The sequence below is a fragment of the Cebus imitator genome, unplaced genomic scaffold, assembly GCF_001604975.1.
Source record: "Cebus imitator isolate Cc_AM_T3 unplaced genomic scaffold, Cebus_imitator-1.0 Scaffold66, whole genome shotgun sequence".
In the NCBI taxonomy this organism is placed as follows: domain Eukaryota; kingdom Metazoa; phylum Chordata; class Mammalia; order Primates; family Cebidae; genus Cebus; species Cebus imitator.
The window spans coordinates 7,040,601-7,064,391 of record NW_016107381.1 but is presented as its reverse complement, the minus strand read 5'-3'; the positions used below and the strand labels follow the sequence as shown (position 1 = coordinate 7,064,391).

At 36.2% G+C, this 23,791-nt stretch overlaps 1 protein-coding gene across 1 annotated transcript in view; it reads right to left on the bottom strand.

The window, feature by feature from the left end:
- LOC108305735 (olfactory receptor 1P1-like) overlaps positions 1-23,791 on the bottom strand; it is a gene marked incomplete at its 3' end in the record, with an annotated part of 137,590 nt that overhangs the window by 887 nt on the left and 112,912 nt on the right. The window contains 2 exon segments of the mRNA XM_017530480.1: positions 1,161-1,413; positions 1,415-1,898. Coding sequence (XP_017385969.1) covers positions 1,161-1,413; positions 1,415-1,898 — 737 coding nt within the window.

Here is a 23,791-nt window from a genome sequence, read left to right as displayed (position 1 = left end):
ATTGGGAAATTCTAAATAAAATTGGGTAGACTGCATCAGTGACATTTTCCTAATCATGATACTGCACTATAGTTTTGCAATATGGTAACCACTGGCAAAACTGAGTAAAGCGTACATGGAGTATTATTTCTTTTTTTTCCCCACAAGCTATAACATATATTTATTTATCTTCATATTAACAAATTGTTTGTAAAACTTTTTTCTTTTTTTCTCCTCTTAATAATTCATAATCTTTATTAGAGAATGGTCAATTTACTTTAGAATTATATATAACACACACATAAACATACACACACATATATAAATACATCTACAACCATCTGATCTTTGACAACCCTGACAAAAACAAGCAATGGGGAAAGGATTTCCTGTTTAATAAATAATGTTGGGAAAACTGGTTAGCCATGTGCAGAAAGCTGAAACTGGACCCTTTCCTTGCACGTTATACAAAAATTAACTCCAGATGGATTAAAGATTTAAACATAAGACCTAACACCATAAAAAAACCTAGAAGAAAACCTAGGCAATACCATTCAGGACATAGGCATAGGCAAGGACGTCGTGACTGAAACACCAACAGGATGGCAACAAAAGCCAAAATAGACAAATGGGATCTAATTAAACTTTAGACTTTCTGTAAATATTTTTACTAAGAGAACATAAATCACTCCTCTATTGTTGAGAGTTTCGTTTTAATAGCTGCAAATATCTTTGATTCATAACTTTGAGACAATATTTGTATAATTTCCTATTTTTGTAGAAAAACATGCTTGTTCACTTAAAGTTATAAAGTCTTTGCCATCTGATATTGACTTGATTCCTATGACCTCATTAAGTTCTGACAAACTAGCATAAAAGGCTATACAGTCTTTTAGAATTAAGTGTTGCAAAAGTCACTCCTCCTCATGAAAAATTATTAAGTAAAATAAATGAGCAAATAAGGAACTCTTAACACAGTAAGCACAAAGCAAAATCCTGATATTCCTTCGTAAACACCAAACTTGCAATGGGCATTCATGGAGGGGAATGGTGCTACAGGATACGTGGGATTCAGAAATGAGACATTTGAGGCAGAAATTTCTGCCAAGCCCCTCACTGGAAGGGACAGAGACATCTTCAGTTTCTCAGCAGAAGTCACTGGAGTCACTGGCCCCGTGAGGAGACTCTGCCTTTGAGAAGTCTAACCACTGCAACCTTCAAGTCCTTGTTCTGCAGGCTGTAAATAAAGGGGTTCAGCAGGGAAGTCACCACAGTGTACATGACAGTAGCCACTGTATCCTCCTCTACTGAGTTAAAGGAAGAGGATGAAGGGCACAGATAAGCCCTGATTACCATCCCGAGAAACAGAGCAACAACAGCGAGATGAGGGCCACAGGTAGAGAAGGTCTTGTGCCTTCCCTGGGCAGAGGGGATCCCTGGGGATGGCTAAAACAATGCAGCTGTAAGAGACCAGGATGAGCAAAAAAGGGATTAAAATGACTGCTACCCCTAGGAAGAGGAGCACAAGCTCATTGATCTGGGTATCAGAGCAGGACACCTTCATCAGCGGTCCCAAATCACAGAAGTCAGGAATTATCTTCTCAGAGCAGAAGAAAAGCTGGAATATGAGGAAGGTGTGAGTCATGACAACAAGACTCACGAGGGTCCAGCAGGCAGTCACCAGTAGGACACAGTGGTGGAGGCTCATGATCATCAGATAGTGGAGTGGGTGGCAAATGGCCACATAGCAGTCATAGGCTATTGTAGCCAGGAGAAAGATGTCCATGTCCCCAAAAGTCAAGAAGAAGTAGAGCTGGACCAAGTACCCTGCATAGGAAACAGACCTGCTCTGGGTCTGGATGTTCACCAGGGTCTTGGACGTGGTGGTAGAGGTGAAAAGGACATCTGTAAACGACAAGCTTTTTATGTGAAGGAAATAGTGTCCTTGTGGTTTTTAAGACAAATGTGAAATAAAATTGTTTCACAGGGTTCCTGGCATGTAGTTTATATTCAGTTAATATGTCAAATGAGTGTATGTCATACTGTTAGTAAAGAAAATATCATCGTTCTTGCCTCACGGCAGAGGTCCTCTTTGAAGGTAGACAGCTTTGAGTTCACCTGAGATTGTCGCTGTGTGAAGGGAAACACTTCTTTCACTGGTTGATCCTCCAGCCCAGTGGGACTGGCTCTGAATCCCTCCAGGGCCCTTTGTTTATGAAAGCTGGCCTTGGCCACACCGGCCTGCAGGGATCCTCCTGCGGCTTCTCTCCCATATCACCTATTTTCTGCACCTTTCACCGGGTGAAGCCCACAGAGAGTCTTTGGAATATCTTGACTTAGGCTTGGAGAGTCGTTTGAGTTGCCTATACTTACGGTAACTTTCTTTCCAAACAGTGGAAGGATCAAGATTTCATCATAACCTCTTACCAGAGGCTTAGGTCTTTTCTTTCTTACCTGACTGAGACTCTTCAGTAATGAAGAGCATACTAATTCCTATGAGCAAGACCATGCCATGTTTAGTTTTCTGTTCTTGTGTCAGTTTGCTGAGAATGATGGTTTCCAGCTTCATCCATGTCCCTGCAAAGGACATGAACTCACCCTTTTTTTATGGCTGCATAGTATTCCATGGGATGTATGTGCCACATTTTCTTTATCCAGTCTATCCTTGATGGGCATTTGGGTTGGTTCCAGGTCTTTGCTATTGTAAACAGTGCTGCAATGAACATATGTGTTCATGTGTCTTTATCATAGAACGATTTATAATCCTTTGGGTTTATACCCAGTAATGGAATTGCTGGGTCAAATGGTATTTTTATTTCTAGATCCTTGAGGAATCACCACACTGTCTTCCACAATGGTTGAACTAGTTTACACTCCCACCAACAGTGTAAAAGTGTTCCTCTTTCTCCACATCCTCTCCAGCATCTGTTGTGTCCAGATATTTTAATGATCACCATTCTAACTGATGTGAGATAGTATCTTAATGTGGTTTTGATTTGCATTTCTCTAATGACCAGTGATGATTAGCATTTTTCATACATTTGTTGGCCTCATAACTGTCTTCTTTTGAAAAGTATCTGTTCATATCCTTCACCCACTTTTTGATGGGGTTGTTTGCTTTTTTCTTATAAGTTTGTTTTAGTTCTTGGTAGATTCTGGATATTAGCCCTTTGTCAGATGGGTAGATTGCAAAAATGTTTTCCGATTCTGTTGGTTGTCAGTTCACTCTAATGATTGTTTCTTTTGTCGTGCAGAAGCTTTTAAGTTTAATTAGATCCCATCTGTCTATTTTGGCTTTTGTTGCCATTGCTCTTAGTGTTTTAGTCACAAAGTCCTTGCCTATGCCTATGTCCTGAATGGTACTGCCAAGGTTTTCTTCTAGGTTTTTTATGGTGTTAGGTCTTACGTTTAAATCTTTAATCCATCTGAAGTTAATTTTTGTATAAGGCGTAAGAAAGGGGTCCAGTTTCAGTTTTCTGTGCATGGCTAGCCAGTTCTCCCAACACCATTTAGTAAACAGTGAATCCTTTCCCCATTGCTTGTTTTCGTCAGGTTTGTCAAAGCTTGTATACTTAGAAAACCCATGGTCTCAGCCCCAAATCTCCTTAAGATGATGAGCAACTTCAGCAAAGTCTCAGTATACAAAATCAATGTGCAAACATCACAAGCATTCCTATACACCAATAACAGACAGAGAGCCAAATCATGAGTGAACTGTCATTTACAATTGCCACAAAGAGAATAAGATACCTAGGAATACAACTGACAAAGGATGTAAAGGACCTCTTCACAGAGAACTACAAACCACTGCTCAAGGAAATAAGAGAGGACACAAACAGATGGAAAAACATTCCATGCTCATGGTTAGGAAGAATTAATATCATGAAAATGGCCTAAGTAATTTATAGATTCAAAGCTATCCCCATCAAGTTATCATTGACCTTCACAGAACTGGAAAAAACCACCTTAAACTTCATATGGAACCAAAAGAGAGCCCGCATAGCCAAGTCAATTCTAAGCAAAAAAAAACAAAGCTGGAGGCATCATGCTACCTGACTTCAAACTATGCTACAAGACTGTAGTAACCAAAACAGCATGGTACTGGTATCAAAACAGAGATATAGACCAATGGAACAGAACAGAGGCCTCAGAACTAATGCCACACATCTACATGGGATATTATTTCTTTTTTTTTTTTTCTGAGACGGAGTTTCACTCTTGTTACCCAGGCTGGAGTGCAATGGTGCCATCTCAGCTCACCGCAACCTCCACCTCCTGGGTTCAGGCAATTCTCCTGCCTCAACCTCCTGAGTAGCTGAGATTACAGGCACGCGCCACCATGCCCAGCTAATGTTTTGTATTTTTAGTAGAGACAGGGTTTTACCATGTTGACCAGGATGGTCTCAATCTCTTGACCTCGTGATCCACCCGCCTCGGCCTCCCAAAATACTGGGATTACAGGCTTGAGCCACCGCTCCCAGCGGGATTATCTCTTACAACTTCATGTGAATCTATTATTATATCAAAATAAAAGTTTAGTTAAAAAGAAGAAACATATAAAATATGTTTTATTTTCTCATCAGACTAATTAACACCATGATCAGAAATCAATTTTGTAACCATAGAAAAAGAGGTTTGTAGAAGTGAAGGAAAGACAGTATATTCAGTTCTGGAGATAAAGCTCTATATTGTGCAGTATAATACTTTACATATATCCAATTCTTTTTTTTAAATAAATCCTGAGAGACAGTAGCTGAGCTTTTAAAAAACCTTTCACTGAGCAGTTTATAACTCTGATCCTCAAGCCATTTCTTTGTTTTTATTTTATTTGAAATCAGTTAAAGAAAGTCACTTAAAGGATTTTACTATGGGAGTGATGATAGCTTTTTTATTTTCATCAATTACAGTTGTTTGAAGTTAAAATGGCAAAAGGAAAGGTATGATTCTTTCTTTACCCTATTAAATTGATCTTTCATTCAAATTATTAAGGAAGAATTAACTGTACTCTTCATGACACTATCAAGACACATGTACTTTATTTCAGAAAAAGTTAGAAAGAAAGAAACCAGTCACTCTAAGCCCATTATTTAGCTCATGTATCTACCTTGAATACTGTGAGACTGGAGACTCAGGTTATTTTAATTACAAGAATGTGAGTTGATTGTAATAGTACTTATTTTAACTTTTAGTGCCCCAAATCCTGTTTCTGGAAAAATTCAAGTAAACACAGACTTTTATCTGAAATAGCCAATCATGATTATGTATTATGTACTGAGTCTCTAATATTCAAAATCATCATCCAATTACTGCATTCTACTTCTTTTATCAATTCATCATGACTATATGACTATATCTCTAATTAACTAGAAGGAGGAACAATACTAAGCCTGGGTCAATTATCATGATTTATGTAAGTTGATTAGTGCATGGGAATAGAAACTCTGCTAACAACATTCTCTATGATCTCATTTCAAATAATAAGAGAGCCAAGCAAGAGATAATCTACACAACATTCTAAACAGAAAAATAAACCTATTAGAAATTTAGTTATAAGAGTCGACATTCTAATCTCAGTAGGCAATGTAAGTGATCAACATGTTAAAAAGACCATTTAATTTTACTTTCTATTTAACTCTAATTAAAATTATCTTCTTTTGGAAATAAAATATTAATGAAAACAGAAAAATTGAGGGGAAATATGTCATATATAAATCATTTTGGGGACACAGAATGAGGAGATGCACTATTTGCTTGCCAACACTGAGTCATTCTAGATATCATCATCACTGTTGGGTTAAACTCTACCTACAGTCTTTGCCCAAAAGTTCTTTTTTCAGCTGCTAAATTCTTTTGGTGTTTAATATTCCTGTCTTCCTGAAATTGATATGACTCCAACCTGCTGCCTTGGCTGTGTCCAGTGTTGCTCTTGGAATTTCTATCTTATTTATCTTTGCCAATTTCCCTTGGGTTGCTGCTAGTTTTGCCTACCAGTCAATCCAGATGGAACATCAGCCTGTAGGACCCTTCCCTCTTTATTAGCTAACAGATTAATCTACAAACCTCATTTCAAAAGTAATGATTTACACAATCTGATAGATCTCTGAGATAGACACACAGATAAATAGCTCAAAATCATAAACTAATTGATCTCATTCAATCTTTAACTTTGGCATAAGTGTTTCCACATTGGTTGTTTGTAACAAGTTTAACTGAGGTTGCTATAGATATAGTTGTGCATCCAATATGGTAGTCACGCGGCTATTAAGAAGTTAAAATGTGGCTAGACCAAATTAATATGTGCTTTAAGTGTAAAATACATGCTAGATTTCAAAGACAGTATGAAAAAGTTTTTAGCATATCTCATTAACATTAATAATTTCTTATATTTCTTGTAATCTGAAATAACATATATCTATATAAAATCTCCATTACTTGATATTTGGGCATAGCTCTAATTCATCTTTTTTCTACCAAGATTCCTCTTCCCACTAAGAAACATGTTGCAGGGTTGCCCATTAGAGTTACTGCCAAAATTCTTCACCCTTTACCTGGATTTCTTTATTTCTGGCTCTGTTAAAATAGCCAGCCAACAGTGCTAGTCTCACTTAAAATCAAACTTACCAAATATTTACAGGTAAAAAACATTTCTGAGAGCACAGAATGTATATTTCTTCCAGGAATAATTTTCTAAGCATAAAAACCAGCTGTTTGAGCAATACAGCTATCCAGCCCAACCAAGAAAACACATTTCTTTTTATTGCCAAATATAACATTAAAACGTTTTAACTTGGTATTGAACTTAGGTTGAAATAGAAGACAAATTTGTATTTTACTTCTATCAGTTTTAAATTGAGTTTAATTTGTAGAATTTCTATTCTTTACACAAATTTCTTTAAATTTTAAGAGATATTTGATACATATGAAAATATATGCCACAAATATGCAAGTTATCACAAGTTATCAAGTATAATAATAACCAACCACTCATGACACCAACACACACTCCAAAGAGTAAGCTATTGACAACATTGCATCAACCGTGTGCCTCTTCATTTTCCTATCCCCTGATTCCCCAAAGAGGTAACCTCTATCTATAATTTTATCATTCTCTTGATTCTTTTCTTAACATATGTTTCATACATGTGCTTGTACTTAAATAGCATCGTGTTCAATTATGAGTGTTTTTTATAGTCAATAACCCTAAGTGATTTTTTCAACTTCAAATGATTTTTAATGTCAGAACAATCTCATATGCCTTCAAATGTACACCCTCTTGGTCATGATAGTCTTTTTAATACACTTCTGGATTCAATTTACTACTTTTTTGTAACAGATTTTTGTTTCTGTGTTTTTGAGAAATATTGGTCTTTAATATTTTTGGTTTTACATGTTTATTTGGTTTGGGTACCAAGGTTATGAGGGTTTCATATAAGAAATTGAGCAATATTTTTTCCTTCTGTCTTTTGGAAAATTGTATAAATTAGTATTAATTCTTCATTATATATTAAATAGAATTCTTCAGTGAAATCATATGTGACTGCAGTTTTCTGTGAGAGAGGTTTTTGATAATGTATTTAATTGCATTACTAAATTAGTTATAATTTTCTGTTTTTTGTCAATTTTGCTGATTTGTCTTTTCAACGTACTTGTCTTTTATTGGATTTTACTGCTTTGCATTTTTACACGTTTAACAAAATCCAAAGGAATAAAACACTAAAGCAATTCAATTTAAATTTTTAAGGCACAAACAGAATAAAAAGTATTATTAAGCAGTCTAAACAAATCCCTGTCATATTATGAACAAAGCCTTCAGAAAACATTTTTTCTATAATTGTTTATTTCACAGGGAAAGAAAAGCTGTATCTCTTGCATAACTGTACTTTAATTCCCAGGCAACTAATGTGTCTTGGTATAGAAATGTAATATGCAACATATTACCCTAGTAAAATTCTTCCTATGATATTTAAAACATTTATATAATACTAGAAATATAAATTCATATAACTCACTAAATTATTCTTGTATTTATGTTTTAAGGGACTTTGCATTTTATCTATAGAATTAACAGAGCATGTTGCCTGCATTTTATCTATAGAATTAGCAGAGCATGTTGCCTTGCCTCTTAGATAAAATATACACAATAAACAGTGATGGGTCAATACACCTCTGATTTGGTCCACAGAGTTAAAGGGGTAAAGAGGCTTATTAAATGAAGGATTTTTTAAAAAGAACAAAATAAGCTTTAAGAACAATAATTTAGTTTTTTCTAAATTAAATCTTTGTAAATGGCAGAACTGTATGTTGCTTCCATAGCAAGTGAGTGGGTATGGATTTCTCTGTCTCAATTTCATTCCGTTCTTCTCTAATTTTAGTTATTTCTTTTCTTCTGCTAGTTTTGGGATTGGTTCATTCTTTTTCTTCTAGTTCCTTTAGGTACAAAGATAGATTGTTAATGTGAGGCCTGCCTCGCTTCTTGATGAAGATGTTTAGCAAGATAAACTTTCTTCTTAACACTGAGTTAGCTGCATCCCAGAGATTTTGGTGAGTTGTGTCCCTATTTTCATAAATCACAAAGAATTTTTTGAAATAGGCATCAATTTTGATGTTTTCCTAGCAGTTATAGAGGAGTGATTTGTTTAACTTTCATGTATTTGTGTAGTTTTGAGAGGACTTCTCAATATCAATTTCTATTTTTGTTACACTGTGGTCCAAGAATGTGCTTGATATAATTTTGATTTTTTAAAATTTATTGAGACTTATTTTATGACTCAATCATTAGTCAATCTTAAAATACGCTCTGTGTGCAGATGAGAATGTATATGGTCATTAAGTGAAGTGCTCCGTACATGTTTCTTATGCCACAATGGTCAAATCTAAATTTAAGTCTAGAGTTTCTTTGCTAGTTTTCTGCCTCAATGATCTGTTTAACACTGTCAATGGGGTGTTAAAGTCTCCCACAATTATTGTGTGACTAAGTCTTTTTATAAGTCACAAATAACTTGTTTTATGAATGTGAATATTCAATGTTGGATGTTTATATTTAAGAGAGTTAAGCCTTCTTCTTGAATTGAACCCTTTATCATTATATAATGACCTACTTTTTCCTGCTTAGTTTTTGAACATTTAAAGCCCATTTTATCTGACATAAGAATAGTAACCCTTACTCTTTTTGTTTTGTTTTGTTTTCCATTTGCATAGCAGATCTTTCTTCAACCTTTACTTTGATCCTGATGGTGTCGCTACATGTCAAATCGTTCTCTTGAAGACAATAGATGGCTGGGTCTTGTCTTTTTAAGTAACTTGTCACTTGTGTTTTTAAATGAGGTGTTTAGCTCATTTACATTTAGCGTTAGTAGTGATATGTAAGAATTTGACTGTGTCATCACGTTATAAGCTGTTTTGTAGACTTGGTTGTGTAGTTGCTTTATACTAAGGGCTTTGAGCTTAAGTATTTATGGTAGCAGGTGTCATTCTTTTAATTCCATGTTTAGCTCTCCCATAAAAGACCTCTTGTAAGGTTGGCCTAGTTAAACAAATTTCCTCATCATTTGCTTGTCTCAAGAGGATTTGATTTCTCTTTTACTTATGAAATGTAGTTTGGCAAGATACAAAATTTTTTATTAGAATTTATTTTCCTTTTCTTTCTTTTCTTTTTTTGAAATGGAGTTTTAGCTCTGTCGCCCAGGCTGGAGTGCAGTGGCACAATCTTGGCTCATTGCAACCTCCACCTCCCGGGTTCAAGTGATTCTCCTGCCTCAGCCTCCTGAGTAGCTGGGATTACAGGTGAGTGCCGCCACACCTGGCTAATTTTTGTATTTTGAGTGGAGATGGGGTTTTACCATGTTGGTCAGGCTGATTGCAAGAATTTATTTTCTTTAAGGATGCTAAAAATAGATCCCCAATCTCTTCTGGCTTGTAAGATTTCTGTTGAGAGATTCACTGCCGGCCTGATGGGGTTCCCTGCATACATGGTCGGATCCTTTTCTCTAGCTGCCTTTAAAATTTTTTCTTTTGTGTTGACCTTGGTGACTCTGATTAGCACAGGCCTTGGGGATGGTCATCTTGTATAATACATAGCAGGGGTTCTCTGTATTTCTTGAATTTGTACGTCAACCTCTCTACCAAGAGTAGAAAAATTTTCATAGACTATTTCCTCAAATGTATTTTCCAATTTGTGTATTCTCTCTCCTTCTTTCTCAGGGATGCCAGGGAGTCATGATTTGGTCTCTTTTCATAATCACATATTTCTCAGAGGTTTGTTCATTATTCTTAATTCTTTCTTTTTCTTTTTTTTTTCTTTTTTGTCTGGATGAGTGAATTTAAACAACTGGTCTTCACTTAAAGGTCTTTCTTAAAATGGCTCTTTTGTCTCTCAGCTCTTGAATCATTTCACTGAATTGCTTAGCTTCCTTGGATTAGGTTTCAACTTTCTCCTGGATTTCAGTGAGCTTCTTTACCATCCAGATGCTGGATTCCATGTCTGCAATTTCAGTCATTTCAGATCAGTTAGGAACTGCTGCTGGGGAGCAACTGGGCTAGTTTGGAAGTAAGAAGCTACTGTTGCTTTCTGAATTTCCAGAGTTCTTGCACTGATTTTTTCTTATCTAGAAGGGTTGGTGTTCATCTAACTGTGGTGTAAGTTGAGGAGTCAGTTGGTGGCTTCATTTCTGGGGGTTTTCAGAGGGCTAAGGCTCTATACAAGGTCTTTGTTGTCACATTCTTGCCCTTGGTTTCACAGGGTAGAGAATTAGCAATTTTAGTATCCCTGGCACCATTCCTGCTGAAACCTCATCTCTAATCTCTAGGGAGATCCTACAAGCTCACATGTCCATGGGTGGTGTGGGTTCCCTGACAGCTAGGATCCCAGAGGTCCACAGTAAGAGTGGGCAGCCCCCTTGTCTCTTGACTCACCTCTTCCCCAGGCACTGTTAGGGGCTAGGAACCAGCCCCAGTGTTCAAGCACCCCAGCTCCCTCCCTCTTCAGCTTCAGGTTTGCATCTTCTCCCCATCCACATTTGGCATTTTCTCTTCGAAGATCTGTTCAAATTATGTTGGTTTCACCAAAATCCTGGTCTCTCTCAGTGGGAATGGCACTTCCTAGATGCATCTAGTCAGTCATCTTGAAACTGTCTTCTCATGTGGTAGATCTTAAACGTTCTCCCCACAAAACAATAAGTATATGAGGTGGCAGATATGTTAACTAGCATGATGTAATCATTGTGCAATGGATACATACAGCAAAACATCATGTTGTAAAACTTAAATATATACAATTTTTTGTCAGTTAAACCTTAATAAATTGGAAGAAAAAAAGGGTGAATAACACAAACTGAAAGAAAAACCATAAATGCCGGTGAACATACTACTCTTTTAAAGACATAATAAGAGATTGGATAACAAAATTATCTTATTTTCCTTTCATTTTAGTATATCACTTAAAATTCTATAACTAAATACACATTTACTGTAATACAGTTTTTGAAATTATATATTAAAAAGAGTTATTATTTTGGAAAATTCTATGCACCTAAAATATTTCCAACAGACAGAATTTTTTTTTTCTATTCAGAATGCTTCCACTGAAAGTTCTGTGTATTCTATTAGCACAGCTGCGTTAATTTTTAGTTTTTGAGACAGTCTTCTCACTCCGTCACTCAGGCTGGAAGCAATGGCATAATCTTGGCTCACCGCAACATCCACCTCCTAGGCTCAAGTGATCTCCCTACCTTAGCTTTCCAAGGATCTGGGACTATAAGCATTTGTCACCACACTCAGCTAGTTTTTGTATTTTTTGTAGAGACAGAGTCTCACTATATTGCACAGGCTGTTCTTGAATTCCTGAGCTGAAACGATTGACCCACCTCGGCCTCCCAAAGTGCTGGTATTACAGGTGTGAGCCACTGTGTCAGCCTGCAATTGCTTTTTTTTTTTTTTTTTTTTTTTTTTAATGGACAACATACTTCAACTGAGATATATATATATATATATATATATATATATATATATATATATATATTACTTTCAGACATGGATGGCCTTATTCATACATTCTGAATCTGAAAAACATAAACTAAAATCCTGCTTATAACCATATACTAATATTTTTTTCTGAGACAGTTTCACTCTTGTCACCCAGGCTGGGGTGCAGTGGTATGATTTCAGCTCACTGCAACCTCCACCTCCCAGGTTTAAGCAATTCTCCTGCCTCAGCCTCCCAGGTAGCTGGGATTACAGGTGCCCACCACCACACCCAGCTAATTTTTGTATTTTTAATAGAGACGGGGTTTCAGCATGTTAGCCAGGCTGGTTTTGAACTCCTGATCTCAGGCAATCCACCTGTCTCAGCTTCCCAAAGTGCTGGATTACAGGTGTGAGCCACCATACCTGGCCCACAGATTTTTTGTTTTTCTGTTTGTTTTTTTGGTCCTGCCTTCCAGTGTTCGTGCCATGGCCTTTATTTCATTTGGAATAATAATTCCATTAAGAGTTCACTATTTATATTATTTTCTTACATAATCCTATAACGTATAGTACAGCTAAGTTTTCTTCATTACATTCATTTTTATTTTATCTACAAAAGATAAAGATAAGAAAGGAAAACTGTACTAACACAATATGTATTCAGCACCTATTGTCCTTCAGGTACCTATACAGTACCTTTATATAGTGATTCAAGATTCCATTAAAATTATTAGTTTTACTTTTTCACTAATGAAGATACTAAGATTCAGAGATTTTAGAGAACTTGCTTAAGGTTATACAGATAATAATTAATAGAGCTAGAAGTATTCAATTTTTTAATATTATTTTAATGCTAAAATAATATTTAGAGAGTTTGTTGAGCTAATCTTTATAAAAACTCTTACTTCTTAAAATACTTTGTTTTGTGTATCCTTATCAACTAAGACAAATTAGAGGGATTTTTGTTTTTAATTCCTCAACAAAGACTGTGGTTCATTAAATGTGTTATACTTAAAATATCAATAATCCAAACCCATCACCCTAGAACTTAATATCTTTTTTTTTTGTTTTTATTTTTTTTAGACAGAGTCTTGCTCTGTCACCCAGGCTGGAGTACAGTGGCGCAGTCGTGGCTCACTGCAACCTCTGCCTCCCACGTCCTATGATCTCCTGCCTCAGCCACCGGAGTAATTGGGATTACAGGCATACGCCACCATGCCTGGCTGATTTTTGGATTTTTAGTAGGATAAGGTTTCACTGTGTTGTCCAGGCTGGTCTTGAACTCCTGGCTTCAAGTGATACACCCACCCTGGCCTCCCAAAGTTCCGGGACTACAGGCATGAGCCACTGCACTCGGCCAGTCTTAGTATCTTATACTCTCTTCTTTCCAATTACTCTTTCTCTAACATGCACCTTAAGAATTTAGGCTATTGAGATTCTAAAACTTAAGTGTAATTCATCCTAAGTGTAGCTCATCTTTGTCAGATTCTCCTATTTCTCTTTCAGTCTGCTCTACCAAAAGAATATCCTTCCCAATTCAAGGATTCCAAGATCAGTGGGAATCAATAAGGAACCCACGACAGGAACTGCCAGGCAAACCAAACGTTCTGCATCTTCCCCTCTCAACAACCCCCTACAACCACCATTTGCCACAGGCTGTGAAAGAAGTGCCTCCCATCTGGCTAGACAAATAGCCATGGGAATGGGAAATGACTCCAATACAATCACATACAAATGTATATACACATAAAGATATGTAGATACATATTTTTCAATGGAGAAAGAGCAAATGTATACAACAAATCACACAAAGAGAAAAACCAGCACAGATGTTAAGCATAATAATACTACTTAAAATATAGTAAACTTTTACTGGGTTCTAAGCACTTTATAGGCATAATTTCATAATAAACGTGATAGATTATTAATGTTACCCTTATTTATAAAAAATGAAGAAACTAAGGAAGAAAGACATTTTCAGTCACTACAGGATTCAAGTGGCCTACCAATTTTATACAGATTAAAAAAAAATGGCAGCTGGATGTGGTGGCTCATGCCTGTAATCACAGCACTTTGGGAGGCTGAGGCGGGTGGATTACCTGAGGTCAGGAGTTCAAGACCAGCCCTGCCAACATGGGAAACCTGTCTCTACTAAAAACACAAAAATTAGATGGGCGTGATGGCTGCTACAGCAGCCTGTGGTCCAGCTACTTAGGAGGCTGAGGCAGGAGAATCGTTTGAACCCGGGAGGCAGAGGTTGCAATAAGCTAAGATCACACCACTGCACTCCAGCCTGGGCAACAGAGTGAGACACCGTCCAAAAACGGCAAAGGCAGGCCTTTCCAGTCAGTGTTCATCACATACCATGTAGCAGCAATACATTGCTTAACTTCTGTGCAAATAAGCTTGAAAATGTTGATGAAATCCATTGTTATGTAGGAAAATACAAATGTAATATAATATATACTATTTAATAATAGAACACAACAATTGACACCATCAAAAAACCTACCAAATCAATCTGTACTTTAAAAAAAAGCAGATAATTTCATGGAGGCTGTAACTTGTATAGGTCACTTAAAACATGTGTTCTTTCCAAATATTGAAACCACTTAAAACTGTGATGATGATAGAGGGAAGAAAATTTAAAATAAGTTTGAAATAACACTGTACATAAAAAATGTGATCAATAATATTACACTAAATGATAAACTACATGAGGATTGATAAATTCTGCCTCTCGTTTATTTCTACATAGTACAACTATTTTTTCAATTACCAGTATTAGTCAAGGTAACCCCCTCCAGCTCACATTGCAATTGGATTTGCATTGGTTGGTTATCCCCTTCTATGTGGTTTCTCAGTGATCCAGGCTTCTTTCATCTGTGCCCACCTTAAAGGATATCGACAACAGAAACAGGAGAAAGGAAGTGCTTGCATAGGCTCACACAAAATATTTCAGGGCTAACACCTAGAAAATATACCTATTACCTCTTGCTATATTCCACTGTCCAGAACTAATCCCATGGCTATAATCTACCTGCATAGGAGATTGCAACATGCTGCTCTTCCCATATGTTTAGAAACAAGAATGTGATTGGGGATTATCTTGCCAGTTTCTGCCACAGTCCACATTTTTCATATTCAAATACCCAATTGGCTCTTCCTCACAAACATTTACAAGAACTCATTCTTTCCAAAGGGGTCAACATGAAGGTCACTCAGCCCCTAGATTCAGCTCCAATCCATGTAATACACAGTCTTTCCTGCATGGAAAACAGCCAATCCTTCCCTGAGCTCACATTTTCTTTATAATATTTAGCCAATATGCATCACGGAGGTTCTTCCTGCTAGTCCTTTCCCTTATAGCACATTAGAAACATGGTCTATCTTTCTAATGTTCCCCAGAACCAATTATTTTACCTAGCAACTTTTTGGTACTATACCATGTCCTGACTGAGTGATGTTATAAGAAATAAAAATAAAAGAAAGTTAGGATGCTCTCAGTATTCATAGATAAGAATGCTGTTGATGATGTTATTCACTACATAACACAATGGTTTCTTCATGATGAATTTCTTTCCAGTGGCAATATTAGATATTGTGTTTCTCCTATCATCTGATTTTGTCACAAAGACAATATGAATCATTTCTATCCTTGCTTTTGCTACTGTAAAATCATGTCAGTTTATGGTAAACTTTCTAAACTATAATTTGAAAACTTAGAAAGCATACAGAACTTTGGTTAATAAATTTAAGCAACTAACCTCCTTGGTTTCATCATTTTTTCCCACCTATATGTTTTCATCTTTCCTAAAATATATATTTAAAAGCAAATATGTATTGCCATCATCCCTAAAATATGTATTTTTAGTTATATTTTTAATTGGTTTCTTATGTTCTTAGGATCAAGGCTGAAATGCCAAAGTAAGCAAGCAAATATAAGAAAATAAAGAATAAAGGTCTATGATGACTTGTAGAATCTCCTATGTGTAAGCCCCATTTTCTCTAAAATGCTTCAGTTATGGAATATGAGAAAATATGGAGTGTAAAGGCTCTAAAACTTTGAATGGTTTTAAAGATAATGCACAAGTATTATCTAAGCTAATCTTCCCTAAAATAAAAAGATCTGTAATACATAAACACAGAATGTGCCAGTTAGGTTGTTTTTAATTTGCTGATGATTGACAAGGTAGGCCAAGAGGTCTCTCACTCTCTTTCTGAAAGGGACATTAGAACAGCTGCTCACATACAGATTAATGGTCCATATATTCCAGTCTCTTGTTGCTGACCAGCTGATAAGGCATATAATTGCCCTTCACAATTGGGCATAATTTATTCCTGCCTGAGGTGGCTGTTACCTTCAGCAATTAAAGCATAGTGACCGATGGGCCCTGTTATGTTATTCTAGCAAGAATTTAGCTGAATCTGCTATTCTTACTCATTGTATACAGCATACCTATACATAATAGAAATTGCCAGAAAATTGCATACAAAATAGTTTCAGCTCAGGAAAATGCTCTTCTATTCTTATAGAATTCTAACAAACTTAATAAAATAGATGTACTACCCAATTTTGATAATGTGACCTTTCACTATAAAGTTAAGGTGTATCTACCTATCAATTTTTTAAGGACTATGTAATGTTGATGTTAGAAAGCCACCAAAGCACATACATTTGACACGCAAGTTCATCAGCTTAAGAAAAGGATGTTAAGGGAAGCAGTGATAGATGGAGGCATAGACTGTACCATGTGAAGTACTCAATTCCAGAAGCATATCAATAGACCATACATTTCTAGGGGATTTCTGGATTGCGATTATAACAAGAAAACAATGAGAATCTTCTCCCAAGGGGAATAATGAAAGGTTCCTGATAAGATGGATTATTTTCACTTTTTGAAAAATTAGATAAGCAGAGATAGAGTGTTAGTTGCAAAGGGAAGGCACAGTTTATGAGAAATGTCAAATTACATGCTGATATGATCTGCCTGTGTCCCCACCCAAATCTCATCTTGAATTCTAGTTCCCATAACCCCCACATGTCATGGGAGGGACTGGGTGGAGATAATTGAATCATGGGGGCAGTTTCCTCAAACCTGTTCTCATGATAGTGAGTTAGTTCTCATGAGATCTGGTGGTTTCATAAGGGACTTCCCCTTTCACTAGGCATTCATTCTTCTCCTTCCTGCTGCCATGTGCAGAGAACATGTTTGCTTTCCCTTCCACCATGATTGTAAGTTTCCTGAGAGCTCCCCAGCCCTGTGAAATTGTGAGTCAATTAAACCTCTTTCCTTTATAAATCGCCCAGTCTTCTCATAGCAGTGGGTGAATGAAGTAATACACATGACTCCTCCACAGTCTTCTGACAGACAAGGACAGGCACTGTAGGTATGAGTTCTCCATCTGTGTCAAGATGGGGCTCTCAGTATCAGATCCTTTCTCCTGACCTTGAGAATAAATAACCTCTACAGCCTTCCAAAGCAGGCTTTGGGTCTCAGAAAATCACTAAGATTACATTTTTGTTACACATGTCAACTCTCAGCTATTCTTGATATCTCACAGGAATTAATTTCAGAAGTAAAATACAATTCAAGGAAAAAGAATACTTAATTATGAACACAATATCTTTCAAATTTTTCATCCTTCTTACCATGAACAATAAATGATAAAAGAAAATGGAGCAATTTCATTTTGATAAACAGGTATTTTTAAACTTTTTTATTTTTTATTTTGTGGGGTACACAGTTGGTGTATATAGATACTTTTTAAAAAATAATAGAAATTACTTAACTCCTAACCCTGAAAAGAAGCTCAGGAGGATGCTTAATCGACCATTCAATGTTTATATGGCAAGGATGCTAAGTGGTCAATACCATGATACAAGATCTTCTGAATTCATTACTTTAAAAATAACCCACTCTAGTTTATAATTATTCTTAAGAGGTTTTCCATTATTTAACTAGCAGTACTACCATAGAAATGTATGAGTAATAGCATGTTAGCATAAAACTATTAATCACACATGCATACAGAGAGATTTTTGAATTACAGTGAAGTTTTCTTCATTAAACAATCCCATTTTATCCTTTTCAATATCTACAGAATTATAGGATGAATACTTTTTCTGATAAATGTTCTAAATAATTCTTCCAGTTTATTTTTATTTCCTTTTTCAATTTTAAAAACATCTTCAATGAAGTGTCATTTACATGCTGTTAAATTTCACATTTTTTGAATGTACAATTTAATTATTTTTCATAATTTTCCAGAGCTATACAATCATTCCCACTAGCCAGTTTTAGAACATTTCCCTCACCCAAAAATGATCACTTATGCCCATTTGCATTCAATCTCTATTTCCAGCCAAGGCCCAGGCAGTCACTAATCGGATTTTGTCTGTACAGATTTGCCTTTTCTAGGTGTTTTATGTATGGAATCACATAACACATATTCTTTTGGGGCCTGGTTTTATTTTCACTTATCCTAATGTTTTGAGGTTCATTCATGTTTTAGCATGCATCACTATTTAAGTTACATTATTTTATAAATCCATTCATCAGTTAATGGGAATTTTTATTCTCACTTTTTGACTATTAGGAATAATGCTGCTATGAACATTCACATACAAGTTATTAGTAAACACGTTTCAATTTCTCTTGAGCAGGTACCTAGGATGGAATCAATGGGTTGTATAATATGTTCATATTTAAATTTTTTTTTTTTTGATAGGATCTTGCTCTGTCACCCAGGCTACATTGCAGTGGCACAATCACAGCTCAGTGCAGTCTTGACCTCCTGGCTGAAGCAATCCCCCTGCCTCAGCCTCTCAAGTAGCTGAGATTACATGTGCCAGGATAATTTTTGTATTTTTTGTGGAGACAGGGTTTCACCATTTTGCCCAGGTTGGTCTCAAACTCCTGGGCTCAGGTGATGCACCCAGCTCTGCCTCCAAAAGTGTTAGAATTATAGGCCTGAGCCTCCATGCTCGGCCTCATATTTAACTTTAAAAAAAAATGTTAAACTATTTTACTAAATAGTTGCACCATTTTACATTTTCAAAAGTAATGTTTCAGAGTTTCATTTTTTCCACATGCTTGTCAATGGTTGTTAAAATGAATATAAAGTGTTATTTTATTGCAGTTTTAATTTGCAATTTTCTAATGACTAATGTGTTGAACATCTTTTCATATTTATTCATCATTCATGTACCTTTTTGGTGAAAGGTCTATTCAAATATTTTGTCCATTTCTAACAATTTATTGAAATGTTATTTACATAAGATTCAGTTCATTCATTAAGTATGCAACTCATTTGCATACTAGTGCAACTATTGCCATAATCTATTTTCAGAACATGTTATCGCCCCCAAAAAACCATGTACCTATTAACAGTCACTCTCCATTTCCTTTCTACCCCAGTTTTTAAATTGAATATTTTGGTTTTTTGATTGTTAAGTTACGACAGTTCTTCAGATATTCTTGATACAAATCATTTATCAGATAAATGATTTACAAATAGTTTATTCCTGTCTGTTATTTATCTTACTCCTTAAAGTCTGAAGTCAGATTTAGTCATTTTTCCTCAATGGATTGTGATTTTAGTGTCGTATCTGAGAATCTTTGCCTAATATAAGGTCATAACGATTACTAAAACTCAGCTCTCTGAACAAATTATTAGGCTGTTCTTGTGGAAAAAATGAATCTCATAGAGTTAACTACCTTGTGTTTTACCAATTAATAAGTGAGCTGATACATTTTGCACCCCCCTATTTATAGAAATACATTAAAAGGGACTTTCTCACCTTAAAATTTCTTCAATAAATACGTATTGAATACTGAATATTTTAATTGAAGCCTAAGGGTCTAAAATCAATATCCACATAGCTGCCTCAGATGGAAAGCAAGAAGTACATATAATTAATGCATCACCTTCCACATAAAGGAATGTTTCTCTATGGGCCTTGGAAGAACTGTGTGACTGACTTATTAACCATATACCTAATCATAAGTAAAAAAAAACAAAAAACACTTGATTTTGCTTAAATGAATAAAAAGAGATCAACTAAGAAGTTTATGGACTGGGTAATATTAGTGCTTTCATTTCTCTTTAATTAACATTTTTGTGTAGTGTGAGAATTATGCAATGGTTTATAAGAAAAAGTTTTAACAACAATGCAATAATCTACAGAAGTCATATAAAACTGGCATGTTGCATGTGGGGAAAAAAGAGAATAAAATCTGTCACACATTTTTCTTTCTAGCCTCTAAAGCTGGTGGTAATAGTAGTTTCTTTTCTTTGTAATTGTAGAAAAATAGTAAAAACATAGCAACAGAAAGCATAGTCAAAATGCCTTAATGGGCTCTTTTACAACCCAAAAGAAATTTTCTATTATATTAGTAATGTTTTATTGTGTCATTGTAGTTTACATTAATAATATTTTTCTATACGTATTCTATAACACTGGAATCTATTGAGATTTTACGGTAAGTCAGACACCAGGAGTATTTTATGGTAATACGCAAGTAAAACAAATAAGATCAAGGGGGTGTCATACATTCATATATTCATCATAAGTTTCTGATGTTTAAGAATAGCCAGAACAGGCACACTCAGTGTATGATTCTTCATAATCCCTGGCACCTTGATTTAATAATTTTCAGCAGCCATCTGTGCCCTTACTGATACACACACATTGCTTCCATCACTCTTCACAGCTCAGCATCTTTACCTGTCAAACTCAGGAATTACTATCTGAATGAATGAGATCAACAAAGCAATCTACATTGTGCCACCAAGCTGTCCTGGGAGAATGCAATATCCAGGTAATATTATCCCATAGAAGGCTCTGACTTTGTTATTAGTAAACAGGAATTTATGCCCCATCAATACTAGTTATTCTGGGTCAGACCTTGGGGGGAAAAATCACTCCAGATTCGGTTTTCTCAACTGTAAAATGAAAATAAAAACAGTAGGCATTCCTTTCCAGAAATGGCACATGCCTAAATAAAATTATACATAATAGGTTTCCAAGCTTTAGGCTGAATGGAAATCACTCCTCTATTCAGTTATATCCATGCAAGAGGTGTATGGATTTCAGAGTCTACTGTGAACAGCGTGGCAGGCACAATGGAATACAACTCTAGAACACATGGCCTTTAAGTGGCCACACAAGACATGAAACATTAGAGAGGCAGACCAAGAGGAAACAGACAAGAAGAGAGAGAGCAGTTCCTGCAGAGAGCGCCTCAGGGTGTACAGGGTACTGGGTACACGACATCATCTATATGCTTTTGAGTTTTTGCATAGCCCTTTTCAACATTCTTCTTCATGAATGTTAGCAGATATTCTTGTGATAAGTATCAGTTCATTATTATGCTTGTTACTTACCACAAAAAAAATCGCTTTTTAAATTGATTCATATCAGTTGCTTATAGAGCATCCCATCAACATCTACAGGTTAGTTCCTGAGTTTTGATCATGTATAATCAAGTCTTTCTTAATTTACATTGGTCCTCTGCCTTGTGGTCTAGTGATTACAGAACTGGTTATAGTAAATATTTCTGTTACGTTGAATCTTACTTTTTACATGGTAAATGAGTAAACAGTATGTTACTATGTGTAACAGCAGGGGCCTTACAATTAACAGTTTACTTTCTGGCTACATGACCCTTGACAATATACCTAGCCCATAAGTCTTGTGATAAAAATCAAATGAGATGATAATTGTAGAGTACTTGGCAGAGTATCTGGTACACAGTGATATGGTTTGGCTGTGTCCCCACCCAAATCTCATCTTGAATTATAGCCCCCATAATCCCCATGTATCATAGGAGGGATCCAGTGGGAGGTAACGGAATCATGGGGGCAGTTTTTGCCCATGCTGTTCCCATGACAGTAAGTAAGTCTCACAAGATCGGGTGGCATTATAAAGGGCAGTTCCCCTGCACACACTCCTTTTCCTGCCCCCACATAAGACATGCCTTTGTTCCTCCTTCACATTCTGCCATGATTGTGTGGCCTCCCCAGCCAGCTGATATTGTGAGTCCATTATCTCTTTGTCTTTGTCAATCTCAAGTATGTTTTTATTAGCAGCATGACAACAGACTAATACACACGGCAAGCATTAAGAAAATTGCAAGCTATTATTTTAAATTTTCTAAGTGAACATAAAGTCTAGTTCAACTGATTTCTCTGAGCAAATGCCTCAAAACATAATGTGTTTTGCTTAACAAAATGAATATATGTTTATGTGTTTGTTTGATAGTTTACACAAGCCATACCTATATGAGCTTACCTGGAATACATGCTTGCTAAAACCACTGGATGCCCTGTATTGTTGTATTATGTTGATTTGCCTTAAACATATATTCTGGGTGGACACCTCAGGGTTGCCACTGTACTTCCTAGGGAGAGGGTGCTGTCCTCATGCCTGATGCTAATTCTTTCATCTATGCTCCCACATTTATCTTTTCCAACTCTTCAGCAAACTTTGCTTCATCAATTGTGCCTTCTCCTATGTATATCCAAATGTATTTTTTTTTCTTTTTTCTTTCTTTGAGATAAGGTCTTCCCAGGCTGGAGTGCAGTGGCGTGATCATGGTTCACTGCAGCCTCAAAATCCTGGGCTCCCGCGATTCTCCCACCTCAGCCTCCAAGCTAGCTGGGACTAAAGGCACACACCAGCATGTTCAGCTAATTTTTAAAAATTATTATTTGTAGAAATAAGGGCTTGTTATGTTGCCCAGCCTGGTCCTGAACTTCTGGCCTCAAGTGATCTTCCTGCTTCTGCCTCCCCAGTGCTGGGATTACAGGCATGAAGCACTTTCCCTGGCCAAAGTGTTTTATTTTTACAAATTGCATTTCTTCAACATGTGGATATTCTTGAGCATTCTCCCAGTATAAAACAGAACAACACCTTGCCTCTCCTCCCCTAAATCCCTCAGTCCTGGCTTTCCAACTTACTTTCAATCTACCTTCTTCCTCTCCTTTAAAGTCTAGTTCCCTGAAGTAGGTCTCTATGGGTGCTGGACCACCGTAAGCATGCTGAGCACTGAGTCACATGACATCAGCAAAGCAAAGGCACAAAAATATCAGTCAGTCACACTGTCCTCATGCATAATTGTGCCATTAGATGACGTACAAGAAAGCTATTTTAACTCCAGAAAACATGTAAATATTAAGTCATTTTGAAAACTTTTATTCAGAAAAATCTTTAAGAGAGTGAGTCCTATAGGCTTTCAAACGTTTACAGGTGCTAGAGGTCTTAATCTGATCCTGGCTCAGTTCTCCATTTATTTCCTGTCATTTTATTTAACTGTCCCAACTTCTGTAACACAGCTTCTAACCCAAAATAAGTCCAATGAAACTGCTTTTTTAAATGCCACCAAGGCCTACCTCATCACTAACACAATGGCCATGCTCCCTTAATTTACCCTATACATCTTCAGAACATGGCAGTGTTGACCTGACCCTCTTGAAACTTTCTATCGCTTTATACTGTATTTCAGCTCTACTACAACTATCTCAAGTCCCTGAGAGATTCCAACACTTCATCTTACCTCCTGTCCTTAGAATATTCACCATTGTGTTTTGAATACACATTGCCCTACCTGTCACATAGTAGTAGACAGCAGGTACCCAGGGAAGATGAACAAACTCATTGTTGAAGGCCTAAATCTGATGACCCTGACAGTACAGCTAATATGACCTGTTAGACTCCCACATCTGTACCGAAATTAATCTTCCTCTATGCCTCCCACCTAATCTTCACAATTTCTTATTTTCTTCTCTTAATTTTATGACTCAAAACATTTTTAATGTCAAAAATTGTATAGATATACAAAAATTA